Consider the following 19,577-nt stretch of genomic DNA (forward strand, 5'->3'; position numbering starts at 1 on the left):
AAAAGATAGTGAAAAATTGCCAAGAGGAAAAGAAAAGCCAAAGCCTAAAAACAAAAAAACAAACCCAAAATGAAGAACTCTGGAAGAGTCATAACAAAAAATGTTAGAGAGCTATTAGAAGAGGCAAGAAGCATCAGCAAAGGTAGAAACAGATACAGAAAGCATGGAAAGTTTTCAAAAGCTCTCCAAATTCAGAAGAAAGTTCCAACCTCAAATTGATATGCTAAAGGATGCCAATTGGTAGGCTGTAACTGATTCAGAGAAGATCAAATTAAGGAGGAATATACTGAAATTCTATGCAGTAGGAGATCAACATTTAATATACTTTAGAAGACATTCTTGTTCACAAGCCCCTTTAATACTATAAGATTAAGATCAGCACTCTGGGTATTACCAAGTTGGAAGTATCTTCAAAAAAATATGACAAGAAATAAAAAAATCAGTAAATTCTAACAAAACCATACTAGCCAAACTGGGAAACAACACAATGTCCAAGAGATGGGAGAGGTCAGTCTACATACCAATTTCAAAGAAAGGACCTAGAGTATTCAAACTATAGCACACAGCCTTAATTTCACATGCATCCAAATGCAAATTAGAGTCCTAAATCAAGATGATTTTTTCATATTCTTTGGCTTTCCCAATTATCCAGCATGCTGCAGAAATAATGTGTGGTTCTAAAACCAGCTTGAATAAAAAAATGACCAGGTTCAAATTACCGTATCATATTTTGGATATATTATGCAAAGATCTAGAACCCTTGAGAAATCCATCATGCTGAGAAAGATGGAAGGAAAGAGAAGAAGATGACCAAGATCAAAGTAGAGGGACTTGTTTACATAGGCAATGGGTGCATCATTGGAAAAATTGAAGAGCCATGTTGGTTTCAGAATGCCCTGAAGAATGTTTATTTAGTCAATACTGACTTGATGGCACATAATCAATTAAAAAATCAGCCTTTCAGCCAGAAAAGGGGCAGAAAAACAGCTCAAAGACTAGACAATCTTGGAATGGGAGTAATAATACAGGCTGAGCATAACCTCTATGAAATTATTATTGACCCTAGATGTCAACTTGGACAACATGACAAATTGGAAGAAAGTGGCAATGTTTATACTACAAAGTGATTTTAATAATAATAACAATAAGGACTTGATAGGTGGATAAAAATGTCAAACTCAGTTCAAACATCTGGCTGACTGTGTGACAAGCCATAATCATTAAGCTACTGCACTCTTTTTATTCCTATTGAGATCCATGCCCCTTATATTATGCCTGTAACTGAGCTGGAATGAGCTATATTATTATTAGCAACCTAAAAACAACAAGATAAATAGCCCATTTGAGGCAACAAGAAAGCTCAGCTACTGGTACCCAGGAAATGTATAGCATGTCTAATGGCTGTTAAGTTCAGAAAAATAAAATAATATTGGGTAAACATTAGAGGTACTTATATTTACCTTTTCAAAAATACGCATCTCATATTTTAGAAATAAGATTGAAATTACTATTGTTTCTCCAAGCCCAACATACTAAACTTATATTTTTAAATTTCTAATTAATTGTTTTTAGAATTTAAGCAAACATAGATACAACAACAATAACAACAAAAATTACTAGTACCAACTGAATTAGAATGATAAATCCCCTCTTTTGACTTAAGTATAAGGGGTAAGAAAGTGTACTACTCACCTCTGTTAAACCAGAAACTTCTCCTCGAGCAAACGGCCTTCTGATGGATGGAGTGAACACTCTAGCCTCTGATACTGGCTGTCCTTTCATAAAATGCTTCCCTGCTTCAAAAATGTCCACTTCTACCATCTTACCCATAAATTCAGGGTTCTTTGGTACAAGAATCTTTAAAAGAAAATATATTGATTATTTTTCCTAATACTTTGAAAAGTACTTATGATTTTACATTCAAAAAAGAAGAAAAAGAAACATAAAATTGTCATGTGGTATCTTAACATTTGATAGCATTTGCCATAACAGAAATCTATACAACATTAGAAATTTTTAAATTTTTTCTACATAAACCTTTCCAGCATTTTAATTGATAATTATAACACTAATAGTGCATAAGAGATTTTAACATACATATAAATTTCAATATATATCTATATTTGTTAACAGAATCAATAAATTATTCTTATAAACATATATTGCTAAGAACAGTGGTGGCGCAGTGGTTAGAATGCAGTACTGCAAGGTAACTCATATTGTTATACATAATACATAATAAAATATACATAATAAAATTATGTAATAATTTTAATTAATTTTAACTGATGTCTGTCTTTGTGTTTTTAATAGGCTGTAGACCGCCCTGAGTCCTTCGGGAAAAGGGCGGTATAGAAATAAATTTATTTATTTATTTATTTATTTATTTTATATTGCAAGCTAACTTTGCCCACAGCCTAGTGTTCGATTCTCACCAGTTGACTCGCCTTCCATCCTTCCCAAGGTGGGTAAAATGAGGACCCAGATTGTTGGGGGCAATATGCTATCTCTGTAAACCACTTAGAGAGTGCTGTAAAGCACTATGAAGCGGTATATAACTCTAAGTGCTGTTGATATTGCCATTGCTAACAGTGAACTACAAAATATTTCTCCAATTAGAAGTTGATTCCACATTTCTAATTATTTAGAATCCAAATAATAATTTAAATAGAGATATCTTAACATGAGAGATGTCATTTTTAATGAACAAAATGAGGGGGAATCAATTAATAGGAAAAATCATTTATATTAATCTATTTTCTGCAACATGGAGAAAACAGATGCATTTAACAGCTCTAGGCACAGAGTTGGTGGAAACTAGGTATCAAATTCGTGAACATTACTTTGTATGACAGTTACAGTTAAAGATGACAAAAAGGACAATTTTTTTCCTCATTTTTAAAATGTTACCTGTTCGTAGAATTTATTATGAGCAACATAAAATTTGGAATCAAAGGATTCTTCTGTAACAAGCACTTTCTGTCTCTCTCCAATCTGTGAAATAAAAAAAAATGCAAGTAGCAGTGAATGAAAAGATGCTATTGTAAATACCCCTTTCTCCTGCAATTATCAAGTTTCTTAACGCATTGTAAGCCGCCCTGAGTCTCCGGAGAAGGGTGGCATATAAATCAAATTTAAAAAAAAAAAGTTGATGTGAAATAATTTAATAGCCACTGGAGGAAAAAAAACCTATTACATCTAATTATTGTTTGGAGATAAGAGACTAAGGCCCCCTTCTACATATAAGGGACATGGTGATCTGAGATTGATGGGGCTCTTTTATTCCCCTAACACTGTGTTTCTTCTAGCTGTATTGGAAAGCTGAACCAATTAACTCTGTAAATTAATCATCTTGGCATATGCTCCAGAGGAAACATGGTGATGACAGCTTCCTCCACAATGGCAGGAAACAGTAGACCACAACCTACTAATTGATAAGATAGAAAAATGTGGGTTAGACAGCATCACCACCAGATGGATTAGTAACTGGCTGACCAACGGCACTCAACATATAGCCCTCAATGGAACTGCATCTACATGGAGGGACCTATGCAGTAGGGTATCCCAAGACTCTGTCTTAGGCCTAATGCTCTTCAACATCTTCATTTGGATGAGGGGATAGATGGGGAACACTGCAGAAGATAGGCTTAAGATGCAGAAGGATCTTGACAGACTTGAACATTGGGCACTATCTAACAAAATGAAATTCAATAGTGAAAAACGTAAAGCTCTATATTTAGGCAAAAAAAACCCAAATGCACAGGTATAGGATAGATGGTACCTGGCTCAATAGTAGTAACTGTGAGAGGAATCCTGGAGTCCTAATGGACAATCACTTAAATATGAGCCAGCAGTGTTCTACATCTGCCAAAAAAAGCCAATGCAGTCCTAGACTGAATTAACAGAGGGATAGAATCAAGATCACATGAAATGCTAATACCACTTGATAATGCCTTGGTAAGGCCACACTTGGAATGTATCCAGTTTTGGTTGCCACAATGTAAAAAAGATGTTGAGACTCTAGAAAGAGTGCAGAGAAGAGCAAAAAAGATGATTAGGGAACTGGAGGCTAAAACATATAAAGAATGGTTGCTGGAATTGGGTGTGTCTAGTTTAAAGAAAAGAAGGACCAGGGGTGACATGATAGCAGTGTTCTGATATCTCAGGGGCTGCCACAAAGAAGAGGGAGTCAACCTATTCTCCAAAGCACCTGAAGGCAGGACAAGGAGCAATGGATGGAAACTGATTAAGGAGAGAACCAAACTAAAACTAAGGAGTAATTTCTTGACAGTTAGAATGATTAACCAGTGGAACAACTTCAAACAATAAATCAGAATAAAGCTGGAAGGGACCTTGGAGGTCTTCTAGCCCAACCCCCTGCCCAAACAGTGTCTCTTAAAAACCTCCAGTGATGAAGCACCCACAATTTCTAATGGCAAGCTATTCCACTGGTTAGTTGTTCTCACTGTTAGGAACTTTCTCCTAAATTCCAGGTTGCTTCTCTTCTTGATTAGTTCCCATCCATTGTTTCTTGTCCTGCTCTCTGAAACTTGCCTCCAGAAGTTGTGAATGCTCCAACATTGGAAGTTTCTAAGAAGAGATTGGACAACCATTTATCAGAAATGCTATAGGGTTTCCTGTCTGAACAAGAGTTAGACTAGAAGACCTCCAAGGTCCCGTCCAACTCTGTTATTCTGTATTCTCCATGACTTTAAGATATGTAGCTTAAAGAGTGCAATTCTTTCAACTGTAATTAATTCAACTAACCAATTTGAATACAATTCATTTTTAAAACTAAAACTAATGTCCACTGCCAGAAGAACCCCTTTATTATGAATCTTAGATCTATCTATTAATAATTCTTAGAATTGCTATGCTGGAAAGAAGGAATTGCTTTACAGAGTCTTGGGAATATTCTTTCCCATGGTAATAACATTGATGCAGTATATATTAAAAGACCTGGATATTGTCTTTTTTTTTTTTGGTAAACTCTTTGTACAACTGTTTCAAGAGGAGGGAGGGGGGAAGGAGAGGGCTACAGCAACCATCCTTTAGATGTGACCGCTTGACTGTTTCTCAGCACTGCCCACAAAGGGAAAAAAGCAATCAAGACCACCAGTATTGACGTTACTAGAATAGATTTTCTTGCAGTGTTTTAAATGTTCCTGCCTCATTTTGACAATCACATTTGCTAGACCTCACATTTTTATCTGGAGTCTAAAAATATTCACAAGAATGTATCTGTCGGCTGCTGAATAATAATTGCAAAAAAACCCACAACCCCATGTGAATCAAAATTAAAAGATGAAAATCATGGAATCAGTGCATATATTAAATTATTAACAGCCTTTCACTGTCATCCAGGGAAAACAAGCACTGGATTGTTCTGCAACAAGGAAATATCATTGTGGATATGGCTTTAACCAGGAAAGCTAAAATACACTTATTACAATGCAGTGTCTTTGCAGTATCTAATCTATAAACTGTAATTATAAATAACCGCCCCAAGCACCGATTCTTACTAATTTCGTCAAGATATTTAATATAGGAGCCCTAATGGTACAGTGGCCATTATGCAGTATTGCAGGCAAACTCTGCCCACAGCCAAGAGTTTGATCTTGACTGGCTTAAGGTTGACTCAGACTTCCATCCTTCCGAGTTCAGTAAAATGAGGACCTAGATTGTTGGGGGCAATATGCTTCCATTATAAACTGCCCACAAAGTGCTGTAAACACTATGGGGCAGTGTATAAGTTTAAGGATTTCCTGTCTGTCCTTTTTCTATGTCAGCGACCTGCCCAGCATGGTCGACTTCCTGTCTGCTCTCTGTGGCTGTCCCCCTCTCCCTTTTGCAGCAACCTTCCCAGTATGGGTGACTTCCTGTCGGTTTACCTTGGCCGTCCCTCTTTTCCTATCACAGCACATCGAATACCAAACAAACAATGAGTACTGGGACAATGTTTTCATGTGAAAATGCATCATGTACCAAATTTGACAAGTTTTGAAGCAGTGGAGTACTGAGGTACCACTGTATTTCTGCTGGCAGATGATTCTCTCTGAAATAGCTCTTCAGAAGAGGATCTGAAGTACCACAGAGCTCTAATATATTATATTGCACTCCCTCCTTCAATTTTTCCTCAGAATAACAGCCTTGCATAGTAGGTTATTGGTTTACAGTCACCTCCAAGCTGCCATTTTGAGTATACATTACTCTTAAGCCTGCCTCTCCCCAAACCTAATTGTATATTGCAGACTAAATATCTTTTGAATTTGTTCAGATCCTTGCATCACCCGGTATAGCAACAACAATGAAACAATTATTATTTTTTTATATTTCTATTTCATCTTTATTTTATACAACTGAAAGCAGCCTACATAACGCTTCCTCTTCCTATTTCCTCACAACAACAATCTTGTGAGATGGGTTGGTCCGAGAGAGAGAGCAACAAATCCGAATCATCCAAATGGCTCTCGGGCTTAAGGGAGGACTAAAATTTGCGGTCTTGTGGTTTCCAGTCCAGAACTTCAATCACTGCACCAAACTGGCTCTCCATGATTACACTTCAGAGACTTAGAGTTGTTGATGATCCTAACTTTGCATATTGCCCCTATGTGTACAATGTATGTGCCATTTGTAATGCTGCTCACGGAAACTCTTGTTTCCTCTCTTTCATTTAGCCAAATAGAATTGATCTAAGCAACAGATGCACACAGTGCAAACCTCCATCTTTTCAACTCTTTCACTGCCTGGCTGGAGCCTTGAGAAGCAGGAAGGATTAAACAGAAATCAAAGGAAGCAGGGCTTGAATAGCATCTTGTTAGCATGACAAAAGGAATACCTCTGTTGTTGAGCATTGGGCAATGCATCTCATTAAATACAAGCGAAAGAACAATTATTTAGGCCCCCCATGACTGTTTCTGGCACTAGGCTCCGTATCAGAGAGCCTGTCCAATCTGTGGGGAGAGCTGCTGCTTTCTCAGCCCAGCAATCCTGCTTCAGGGTAAATAACCCATTTCTTAGTACTATGCACCTGCATCTGACTGCTTCATTTTGATCTGGTCGCCTGCTGTGAAAATGTTGCTTCTTCAAGCACAGACATGCCTTGAAATGCAGCTCATATGAAAATTATATTCAGAGATGTCAGCGGTGACCTAAAAATGACAAATGGGCCTCAATTGCATTCTTTTAAAATTCAGTTTTGTTTAATTGATTTCTTCCCTACAATAGTATCTTGCCATATGATGCCGTTCCATCAAACTATATAGGCAGGACAAGAAAATAATTTATTACCCCCTATCTGTATCTTTATCTGACTTATAATCTTGTGCTTCATTTGTTATGTTTTCCTGATTTCCTGATTTTTGATTTCTTTACAAAGTACGATATGAAAGGGTTCTTATACCCAGGATTTTCTCTCTCACACATACACCCAGAGACATACGCATAGAGATAGTCTTGCTCTTTCCTGCAGAATTAAGGTGGGGGGAAGGAGAAGAACAAGGATGGAGATGAGGTCAGAGGGACACATTCTCCCCTCCTTTTCACTAAGAATAATTGAATATGGTTATGGTTAAGCCTCCTTTACCACTTTTAAAAGTATACATTTACAATCTCCTACTAATGTTTATTTTAAAAAAGTATATTTTAATCTGCATTCTAAGTAGGAGTTGGAAATGTACCTTCACCAAATTCAATTCCTTTCCCTCTTCAGTCTAGTATCCAAGGAAATCTGACTGGTCAGGCCTCTTTCAGGGCTTTCACTAGGAAACAAAATGGAAGCCAAGAGCATTACTTCAGAAATCCTAGGCATTTCAAAGGGCTTTAAAGACCTGGCTCTCCTCCCAGGCCTTTGGAGAGATGGGCTGCTGTTCCCCTTTTCCCTTTCTATTCCCCTTTGCCTTGTGTGGTTTTCATGTTTGTTGTATTGGCCTCTGTTTTTTTTTTAAAAAAAAATTACCCAGAATTATTGGGAGCCTGGAGACATATAAATTGAATTAATTATGAAGATGATTAGTAAGGAAACAAAAATGGGTTAAGAGTAGCCTATAGCCATCCCATTCGGCTTGGGCTATTGCACAAAAGGCAGCTCTTTTTTTGCCACACATGGCAAACATGCGTATGAAGGAGAAGACCAAGAGTCTACCTGAGGATCAAACCACCTAAAACCACCCAAAAGATTGGCCACCTGATAGATATGTAACAAAAAATACACATTTATAAGAGAGTGGGTAGAAGCCTTTAGAAGCAGAACATATTGCTCAGTGTAGATATTGCAGTGCTATTCATTCTAAACAGAGTGGTCCAGTTCACCATAGTGCAAGATAATAAAATGATCTTACAAGAAAAATAAAAATAAACAAGAGCCGCAGAGAGCCAAGGTGTCAATGGAATGTCCTAATTATCAAGTAATGACATTCCCATCAGAGCCATAGTCAGGTTCCTCATGGAGAAATTCAGAAGCAATTAATGCCATTGATTAAATCATAACAATTAGGAATGAATAGGACAGTTTTGTTTTACAGCTGAAAAGAATTTTTACAACCGTATTCAAACCTCGTAAAGACCTTGGAGCTCAAAAGAGGATTCAGACGAGCAGCAAACTGAAGTAAGATTTCTTTATATATTAAATGTATGCGCTGCCACTCTTCCAATGCTTATGGCAGCTGGCAGCAGTAAAAACCATACAGTGAGAAATCATGCAACACCCACAGGATAATGATCAGAGTCAAACTACAACTACAAATAGGAAAAAAAATGAAAAAGTAAATATTGATGGTGAAACCCATCCAAACCCAAATGCTCTACAGAAGCGCTGATCTTAACTGACTTCTGGAAGCAAATTGCATCAAGTACTGTAGCTTCCAGAGTAAGGCTGTTCTGTTATATTGGTACCATAACTGACAAGTAGAGTTTCCTAGGCTATACCTCTCTTACCTCATCTCACTTCACTAATAGCGGATTATCATCAGCAGTTTTTTTTCCAGAAGGATTGCTATGGGTACGCCAATAGCTTCATATTAGAAAAAGGATCAATCTAGAATTATCACTTTTAATGATTTCTAACTTTTATGGAAACACACATATTCATGAGAGAGAGAAAAAAGAAATACTTTGTTTCTTAAGCATGTTTATCTTAACTTTTTAAAGTTTGTGTAATAAATTTTATTTAAAAATCAGATTGCTATCAAAGTGTTAATAACTTTTACCCTCGTTTTACCCTAATTTACCAAATGTATCAAATCTGTATCCATCATGTACAATAACATAATTTTATAGGGAAAAAATGCAGGAAGCATACATGCAGTTCCTACCTATCACTTTTCCAGGAGGATTTTTGTTTTCAAATGAACCCTTATCTATGTATGCATATTTATATTACCATAGCTTAATATTTCCCCTTTTAGCTCAAGGCAATGGAAAGAGTTACTGTTTCATATAAGATTAAATTACCTGATTGTAGTTGGAATCAGTCTTACATATGAATAACAGAAAAATAAAAGAGAATATGGCCTTATCTGATTCTTTCTTTTTTCCACTTTTCAATACTTTAATGCAGAATAACAATAATAACAATTTTTTTAGCCAAGGCAAAGTGAGATGGAGAAAAAAAAATGGAAAATCACCTCAATCTTTTAAAACTCAAGAACAGATGATCAGAACATGGAAGCTAGATTTGCTAGGAAAAAAATAGCGTTAAAACAAATATTAATATTGAGCGAGACTAGGAACAATTATTTTTCATCTTAGATGGCTTTTCCATTCTTTACTACGTCTAAGATAACCACAGATGAAACAAAGTGTTTTCAGGGCTTTGAGGATAGCCTCAGTTTTTATCTTGTGATCTGATGGACAGCAGTTCCCCAGGATTGCCTGTTAAACTGCTTTTCCCTGTAAATTCCTGTTTATGTCATCAGTGATAGTATCTAGTCACCTTGTCTTCTGTTAACCACTATTTTGATTGTGTTCGATTTTTCCAAGCATCAAGGTCTTCTCCAATGACACTTCTTTTTGTCCAGGTTTGAGAACAAACTAAAACATATCAATTCCTGGTCTTCTATGTTAACTGATAGCATTGTACCTTTATGGTGGCCTGTTATTTAGATTTTCTGTTAAATTATTTGTGATACTGCACTGTTTCAAATAGATATTAGCCCCTTTTTAAAGAAAAGGTAAGGCATCTTATTGAACACCATGTTTTGTGAACATTTAGTATGCTAGAGAAATCCTACTTTGTAGGAATTCATTAACCGAAGAGAAGATCAAAGCAACCCTATCTTTCCTTAATTAACAAATTTAGTCAAGTTCTGAATAGTTTGAATATTCTTCTCTGCAACTGAATAATATTTCTGGCACATGGATGCACTTATTAGTGAATTACACAGTTAATAAAACCTGGGACTGTCCTCTGATGCATCCTCTTTCAATTTACAGTTGGCTCAATAATGATTCAACTGAACATGAAGGAAGCCCTCCAAGAAATCTTGAAGCTCTGGTTGGGAAGAAAGATAACATGATTGTTAAATAGAGGTGAACTGGGGGCAGGACAATGGAGAACTTGGGACTCCTACTTGTAGAAAAGTGGTGGACTAGAAGATGGATGCCTAGGCTGAAGGACAGAATGATAGTTAAGACATGGTGAATAGCACAGATAGTTGATACTAGAATTTTAGAATGAATTAAGTTCTAGAATAAGCCTGGTCAGCATCATGAAAAATCAGAAAAAAATATGCTCAGTTCCTAACCATTATAAACAATTCTATTGAATTCTTCCAGAGTCCACATTAGGAAATGAAAGCTTGAAGAAAAGATTGGCATGCATAACAGATGTGTAGCCGATCACTTGTAGGGAGATAGCTTGATGACGATATCATGGATTCAACTCCCAACCTATGTATTGAATTTGCATTTCTCAAGCAAGAGATAACTGGAGGGAAACTTTCAGAAGATGATGTACATAAGATATTGAAATTTTATTATATGACACAATATACAACTTATCAATAAATATCAATGTACAATATATGCTCAGCAATCTTAGGAAACAATTCACATTGCCATTTTTGATGAAGCATAAAATATTATAAAGAGATATGGTATAGAACTATTATCACTATTATAACTTTAATAGGAAACTAAACTGTATAATATATTCTCCATTCTCCATGGAGGGAAGGTGAATCAATATTTTGACATTTTTGTGAAGTAATGTTTTTTTTTAAAAAAAATACAGTGCTCCTTTCCTGAGTTTTGCAGGTCCTGTTTAAATAGATTCAGCATGTTTGGCTCAATTGCTTCACTATTCCAGAGCATGACATTTTATACTTTCCGTAACTATAACATGTTGAAATTGACCCATCTAGTGATTCTGTCCAGTATGCAACTATCCTTTTGCCAGGAAATTAGAATCCTTTTCAGTTGTTTCCAAAACTTCATCATGAATGGTCTGTTTAGTTTCTTGACGGTAGACTGGAAATCAGAACAGATGTTGGCTTTATGAATTCTGCATTTCCATTTTATGAATGAAATAGAAATAAAGAAAACTCAACCACTATTAAAAATGAATCTAAATGGTCAAGTAACAAGAACTTATTGTCTTGGTTAATGATTAATTAGGAAAGTAATGGATTGGATCAGGTTTTTGTACCAATTAGATGATATAAATTCTGAATTTTACCAAGTAGATGATATAAAATTTGAATTCTGAATTTTATACTTTTAATGACATTTGATTATAATGGAGTAGCATTAGTTACTAATACTATTGCTGAAATGCAAAATCTTAAGAATTATAGAAACATTGTAGGTTTTATACACATCAAAATGATTGCCTTTGGCAGATTTTACAAAATAACCTCTGATAATGTTAGAAATGTTAGCAAGAAGCATTTCAATAACCCCTATTATTCACTTGGATCAGAATATAAATAAGCCTTAAATGGCAGTAATATTTTACTGTACAGTATAACCCCGACTGTTATAATGTAAAAACAACGTAATTGTAAAAACAAATAATGCTAACAATTTTTTAAAAAGGTTTAGAAAAATAATATGAGCAATTCTTCAAACTTACGCATTAAGTGGAATTTATTTTACGCTGACATCTGAAATATCTAAACAAACTACAACATCCATAGAGAAGTTATTAATTATTGCCCTGACAAATAAGATGATAAAACTTCAGATATTTTTTTTAATAATTTGTGGGATGACTATATAGAAAGTAGTTAAATTTCAGCAGATTTCCATTAAAAATTAGTAACTTAGATATCACAATGTAGAAATGCATGCTAGATAAAATAGTTACAAGAGAAACTGATGGCTTCTGCTCCAGCAACTGCAAACAATTTCAGCCTTATTTCTCTCATCCTGGTTTAGAGAGGAAAACTGAAACAGAGAGAAAGCCAATTTCTCTGTGGGACTGGCAAAACTTCTGGAACATAGGGGTGAAGTTGATTCAGGAGCCAAGATGAGTTAAGAACTTCTGCCAAGAGGAAACTACCTGTTCTGCAGCCCCAGAGTAAATGTGAAACTGTTTTTGAAATGTTTCCTCTGAAACAGGAACCAAAGTAATGATAAATCAGTTAGCTTTCCAAGTAAAGTTAGCATATGTATGTGTGAGAGAAACAGACGCACAGAGATAGAACATAGACAGGTGCAGTCCTTATATGTGGAAGGGGCCTAAAAATACTAGCTATTTCTATAATAATTCAAAACACTTTTTAAAAAAGCAATGATCATTCTGATTCTTTCCCAACGTTACAAGAAATGTATTAAGCCGCACATTTCCAAAATACTGTATACAGCTTAATAGCTATATAAACAGACAAAGAACACAGACACAAACACACATTACAAACCTCCCATCCTCCAGACCTAAAACTGATTTTAGACCTTAAATTCTTAAGCTGAAATATTAGTATGAGATCAAAAATTAAATGATAGATTGATAGATGATAGAAACTATAGATTGAAATAGAAAAACATTTTTATTGAAATAGGATAAATACTTCATTCAAAACTTAATGAGGTATATTTTGTATATTTCAAGGATTTTTTAAAATTAATCACTTAAGAGTTTCTTTTACTCCTGCATATTAAAGACTAAGATTACTTTAAGAAAATTAGTCCTTAGATTTGCATGACATCTGAAAATAAAAATAGCATATTATGTCATATAAAAGAAATATTCATACTTAGTCCTATTTGATGTGCCTGAACATATCTCCATGTACAACTTCATGTAATTCAGGCTACAATGGTATCAGGGAAATTCCAGGGAATGATATGTATATATAATATAAATATTACTAATTTATAGCATTCACGTTGCCTTTCAAACTACAAATCTACTAGAACAGTGATAGGTGAGTATAATATAAATGATTTTCAATTAAATAAATCCATAGTTTCCATGTCTTTACACTCTTAATTCTTAAAATATAAAACTCTGTTGAGCTGAAGTTCATCAGAATTCCTAAAAACACTCCAAAATTTACATTTTAAGTTTATGTAAATATGCATTTATGTAAATCTATTTTTTTTCAGCTGTATATAACACATCCATAATGAAGCCTTAAATATTTAATTTTGTTCCACCAAGTTGAAGAGAAACAACCAACAGTTTCTCTTATACCCATTTAAAGGTACTTTCTAAAGGAAAGTTCTACTGATGTGCATGATAAATGGGGTTACAAAATGCAATCACAAAATGCAAGGCCTAACTTTCCAGGTAATTAATAAATGTTGATAATGAAGAAAAAAAAGGTTCCTATTCAGGATGAACTAACTACACTATAATAGAAAAGCCTACTTTGTGTCAACATATTCCAAAATTCACTTGGTAGATGCAACTGAAATCTTAGAATAACTAAGTAAGTATTTCACAGCAACGGACAGCCAAAGAGAATAGGATTCAAAGGTTTCAAATGACTAAAATCAGAGGGCTGGTGTTCATTTCAATTCAACCCTCTGCTCTGGGCAGAATGCCAAGAAGACAGGCTACCTCTAAATACACCTGATTAAGAGGCTACCTCTGTTCTGGGCCACTGTTTGGAGTTATATTGAAAGAGCTATACTATGTTGCTTCGCAGTCTGGTTTCCTACAGATTCTTGGCTACAAACATATTGTCTTCTCTTAGCAAATCCCAATCTGTTTGCAACTGATGGAGGTACAATCCACAAAACAACAGGAGAGAACATAATTGGGAAAGGCCAATTGAACTGGGTCAGGTGAAACAATGCAATGATGCCTTTGTATTCTGCCACAAGGCTGGCTCTCAAACTTGTAAGCTAAGCACCAGGGGTAGAATTCCCATTTCATTTTCTTTTCACAACAGCATTTATGAGAATAATAAAGAGTGGAAAGGAGAAAAATTGAAAAATAAGCATTGAAAACTACAAGCAGAAAGTGCAAGAGCTAGAAAACAAGAAACAGAAAGACAAGGCACACAGTAAACGTTCAGCACGGAATTCAAAAGAATCCTAGACCTAAAAAAATAATAATAAATGTTACTGTTCAAATCTCTTAAAATTAACGAACGTTTGTACGCTATAAACCAAAGCCTATTTTATGTTTGTTCATCTATAATTACTGCAAAATAGTATGGTGGACTTTTAAAGAGTTTTAAAAAGAAGAAAATCTCCAATTTCCAGAATTACTTTCCAAAAAACCTTGGAAGCCACTTCCATAATCTTCTAGCGCAAATATATTGTTAAAGATGGTTAGTATTACAGAAGCATTTGGGATAATTACAAAATAATATTGTGCATAAGGGAATGGTCTCTCATCAATCTGTTCCTGCCACAGCATTTGTCAACCAAAATAAGAATATCAGATTCTCCCATTGATTTCCTCCCCTAAAAGGTCACTGGAGAAGCACAGTCTGAAAATCCCAGCATTTGATTTATATGGTGAAGTACAGACTTGGTCCCAAGAGCATTCTTTAGTCTTGAAATGGTTGAAAAATGTATCCAGTGGTTTAGACAAAACAAATTACCAAGCCATTATAACTAAAGGGGCATATTTATTTCATTTATTTCTTATATTTATACCCTGGTTTTGTGTTGGAATAAGAGGATAAAGGTTGAGATTGTTCTGATGAGACAGGTTTTAGTGTGTGAGAGAATTACAATACCAGAATTAGCAAATGATTTTCTTGGCTGAGTTGAGACTTGATCACAATTTCTTCAGTGAAGTCCAACACTTCATCACCAATGTATTTATAAGTCAGAAAAAATTTAGTTGTTTTTTTTTTAAAAAAAGAATGACACAAATTAATTAGCAGTGAGTTGACTTATTAGTCACCTAAGCGCTAAGGTTAATTTCTAAGGCATTTCCTTAAATGCAAGGGACCAGGGGTCCTCACCATCATGAAAGAGATCTGGCTTGACTTACAATGGCTTAAAGATAAAAAGGTTAGGGTTAGGGTTAAAATTCACTAGAATTTTAGTGATAAAAGGAACCTCCGGGAGCAGCACTTAAAAATTGAAGTGACTAATGAATAATCTGAAGACTTCATTTTACCTATTTCAAATTATTCCTGCATGTATCTTGAAAAACAATTTTGACAATTAGTTTTTTGTATAGAAAATGCTTGTAAATATATTTACAACTGCTCCTGTAATAAATCTTAGTTGCACCAAACTGCATTGAAATACAAGGTAGAGAACTGATAGTTGCACTTCAAACAGGAAACTGCAGGTCTGGAAAAGGGATACAAAACGCATGTAAAGTGATGGGGAGAAAACCATAGAATGATTCCAGTAAATAAATAGAATATGGCATTTCTAGCTTCTCAGTTGTCTCCAGTTATCAAATCAAATGTTTTGCAGCTGCTAAATGATCTGCAAGGTCAAACTTATGGATCCAGGGTAATTATTTGCAGGAGTAGAACCATTGGCTTCAAAAGCTGAACATTTGGCAGTATGACCTTCTTCAGACAAATCGATATTTTTCAGTTTAATCCAATTGCATTTTATGAAATTGATTATAAATAATAGCATCTATTTTTAACTACAGTTGTCAAAAACCAGGAACATAACTCTAGGAGTCAGAAGCAGTCCATCAAATCAGAACTGCATGGGGTGTGAAAGTGGAAAGTATAAATGAAGAATGCTGATGGAAACACCGCAATAAATCTACAAAGCTTTGCTTGAATCTGTATTATTAAGGGTCTAGAGCACACAGCCAGAACATAAGCAAATGGTTGGGCAAATGATTTGTAACTTACCTTTTATTTTGGATCAAAAGACCTTCACTTCTATTCTGGTTGATTTTATACCCTCAGAAGTAACATTTAAGGGTTTTCCAAGCTTCAAAGAAACATCTAATCTGGGAAGGCTGGGAGAATATTTCCATGGTCCAACAAATGAATAATAGCCAATCACATGGGAGATGAATGGCAATTCTGTGGAAAAGAAGCCTGTGTAGTTTTCCCCTCAACTGTATGGAAGCAGTTTAAGAACAAGCATCTAACCCCCCAATCCCCCAAAAGGAGAGAATGGTATCTTTAAATAGATAGGCCATTATGAGCTCTTTGGGGATTGAAAGATAAAGCCTAAATGCTTCTGTGGCAATATTATCATATGTGTATCAAGACAGAAAGATAAGAATAGTTCTGTTGGTTCAAATCAAGGCTCATCATAATCCAGCATTTTCTCACAGTGGCCAGTAGATGCTCCGGGACATTCACAAGCCAAAGATGGAGGCACACCCTCCTGCAGCTCATATTTGAAAGGAAAATCCATAGCTCTGACTTATCCAAAGTAACAACCATTGATAACACCTGCCTTCTGTGGATCTACCCGGTTCTCTTGTAAAGGCACTCAAGTTAGTGCCCATCATCCCAATCTGTGCTAAAGAATTATACAGTTTAATTGTGTGCTTTCTTTTGCCTGTTCGAAGTCTCCTTCCCATGAGCTCAATAACCCCTGGTCCTGCCAACATGGAGAAAAACCTCCAGGACAGGTTTCCTTCATTTCTTGAAGGAATCACAGTTGCTGAGCTGTACTAGAATGCCATGCCAAACCGTGACATCTGTAAGAAACCTCAGGGACATCAATAAGAGATTTAGAGGAATAATGAAGTCATAGCTACAATTATGTGCTTGCATCATATATGCAAGTTGCAGCAGTTGTTATGATGTCTTCTTATATATGTCACTCATGTCATCTTTTGTTGTTCCATAGTCGTCCCTGAGTAACCCCCCATCCCATCAATGTTCAATTTATTTATTATTTTGCTCCTCAGATTTTGACTTTGTTTTTCCAGAGTTAAGGTGGAATAAAACTGCATCTAATTTAACTTTACAATGTCATGGGTTTAATTAGAGTAAGGATTTGGGGGGAGGGGGACACTTAAACCACGGTGACCACAATGGTAGTCTCAAGACTTGAATATATGGGTTTATTTCTATCTAATCTGAAACTGTCAATTAATATAGGAGAAAGTAGCCAGGTTGATCTCTGCAAGGCCTTAAAGAGACCCTCTTTCACTTGGGCTGAAAAACATCATTAGCTGCCTTTTCATATCTAGGTAAAAATGCAAAGTGCTTATGATCAACTTCAAAGCACTATATGCTTTGGAGTGAGTTAACTAAGATAATACTTTTAGATAATTCTCCCATCACCCCAAATATGCACCAATTGAAAATATCTGTGGAAGTTTGCCTACACATACTGAGGTCACATCCAAAGGCGATTAATTGTTCAACCTTCTCTATAGCTGCTCCTGATCTCCTGTAGATATTTTATCATATGGTGACAACTGGCTACATTATCTTTCAAGTTTTAAATAATTTTTTTCTTCTCTCAAGAAGTCTTGCAATTGTTGATAGTTCAAAATGTTTAATGTGATGTTTACTGTAATAATGATATTTGTTTAAGGCAGTGCAAAGCATTGAGAAAAGGCAATGTATGTTATATGAGAGGTCCTCTCCTTGAAGCATTAAAGCAGCTGTATATATTGTAAAGCTTGGGTAGTTTGTGCTCAGGGGCAGTCTATATACCCAGAGAGAACTTTTGCTAGGACCACCAGTGAAGATGTACACGCATGGAGAAACAGTTCATATTTTTATCTCTTTTCCTAGCTGAAATATTGCCTGTTTTTAGAGCTTTTATTGAAGCCTATAAATATATCTCTGAAGATTGCTGTACTGGCTGTTTTTTTGATCTTATCCAGCCTCATTGTAAATCTGGGAACATCTTTTCAAGGAACAATATTATATCCCATTCTTCCAGTAATTCTCAGATCCTTCTAACACAAATAGAGCATTTATTCAAATTTTCAGTCATCTTCAACTGAGTTTACTTCCTCTCCTCCCCCCCACCCAATTCATTATCTGACTTTTAACTCTCTAGGTTTCAACATACAAGTTGCTGTTTTGAAAGCATATTTTCCAGAGATCATGGTTTTCAATGGTTTACAGAAGAATCCCATGCAATCATTAGATAAGATAGTTTTAATTTGCTACTGATTTCTGTTATAAAGTTTATCATGAGCCGTGGTGGCACAGTGGTTAGAATGCAGTATTGCAGGCTGCATCTGCCCATAGCCAGGAGTTCGATCCTCACTGGCTCAAGGTTGACTCAGCCTTCCATCCTTCCGAGTTTGATAAAATGAGGACCCAGATTGTTGGGGGCAATATGCCGACTTTGTAAACTGCTTAGAGAGAGCTGTAAAGCACCATGAAGCGGTATATAAATCTAAATGCTATTGCTATAATGTCCCCTATTTTTGGGGTCAGTTTCAGTAATAACAATATCACTTAGACTTATATACTGCTTTATAGTGTCCTCATTTTAGCGACCTCGGAAAGATGGAAGGCTGAGTCAGAATCGAACTCCTGGAGTGAGCAGTGAGTTAGCCTGCAGTATTAATACCATTTCCTAATGATGTCTCTGCTAGAAATAATAGTTGAGAGTTCATTCTTAATGGCAATATTTCTGGTATTTCCTCCCCTCATTTTTTTTTTAACTTATAAAGCTCTTTGCTATTTTCTTGCAAGGCGAGTATGAGCTTGAAGCTGCTCCTTTTCTCCTCAGTGGCAAAATCCTCACTGTCAACCAGTAGTTTATAATGTCTAAGGGAAAATCTTCAAAGTTCAGTTCCATCCCCATTGCTTTTGAATCAACCAAAAGTATATGAGATAAGAAACACAATTGTTGTGAGGATACCAGAATGTTCACATTAATAAAATGGAATAAAGAAATATAGGGAGCAGGACTTCAGCATATGGCTGATGCAATCCAGCTATAGCAACCTCCAGTCTCTGCAGCTGTCTGACTTGCTGCTTTTCATCACCATTGCCTGATGTTTTTCACCCCCCGGGTATGAGAAGGTAGTATATCAGATTCCTGCAGATGCTGGCAATGGAAAGGAAAGCTTTGACATCCTGTCATAGGATGACAGGGCAAAATGGCCTGTACTAGACAACGGTTTTGAGCTGGGTAATTTGATGTATTGAGTTCTTAAGCTTTTCAGATGGTGAAGTCAGTTTGGCATGCAGATAAGGGAAATAACATTTACTTTGTTGGATAGTCTGATATTACTGGGAATAAACTGAAATCCTTATTGAAAG

At 35.7% G+C, this 19,577-nt stretch overlaps 1 protein-coding gene across 1 annotated transcript in view; it reads right to left on the reverse strand.

The window, feature by feature from the left end:
* The window catches only part of CDKAL1 (CDKAL1 threonylcarbamoyladenosine tRNA methylthiotransferase), a 309,422-nt gene that overhangs the window by 28,668 nt on the left and 261,177 nt on the right, over positions 1-19,577 (reverse strand). The window contains exons 14-15 of the mRNA XM_070942475.1: positions 2,911-2,994; positions 1,693-1,857 (exon numbers count right to left, since the gene is read on the reverse strand). Of these exons, the coding sequence (XP_070798576.1) occupies positions 1,693-1,857; positions 2,911-2,994 (249 nt within the window). The remainder of the gene's footprint in view (positions 1-1,692; positions 1,858-2,910; positions 2,995-19,577) is intronic.

Source organism: Pituophis catenifer, unplaced genomic scaffold (genome assembly GCF_029215685.1).
Source record: "Pituophis catenifer annectens isolate HBS135680 unplaced genomic scaffold, rPitCat1.0.hap2 SCAF_3, whole genome shotgun sequence".
Taxonomy (NCBI): Eukaryota; Metazoa; Chordata; class Lepidosauria; order Squamata; family Colubridae; genus Pituophis; species Pituophis catenifer.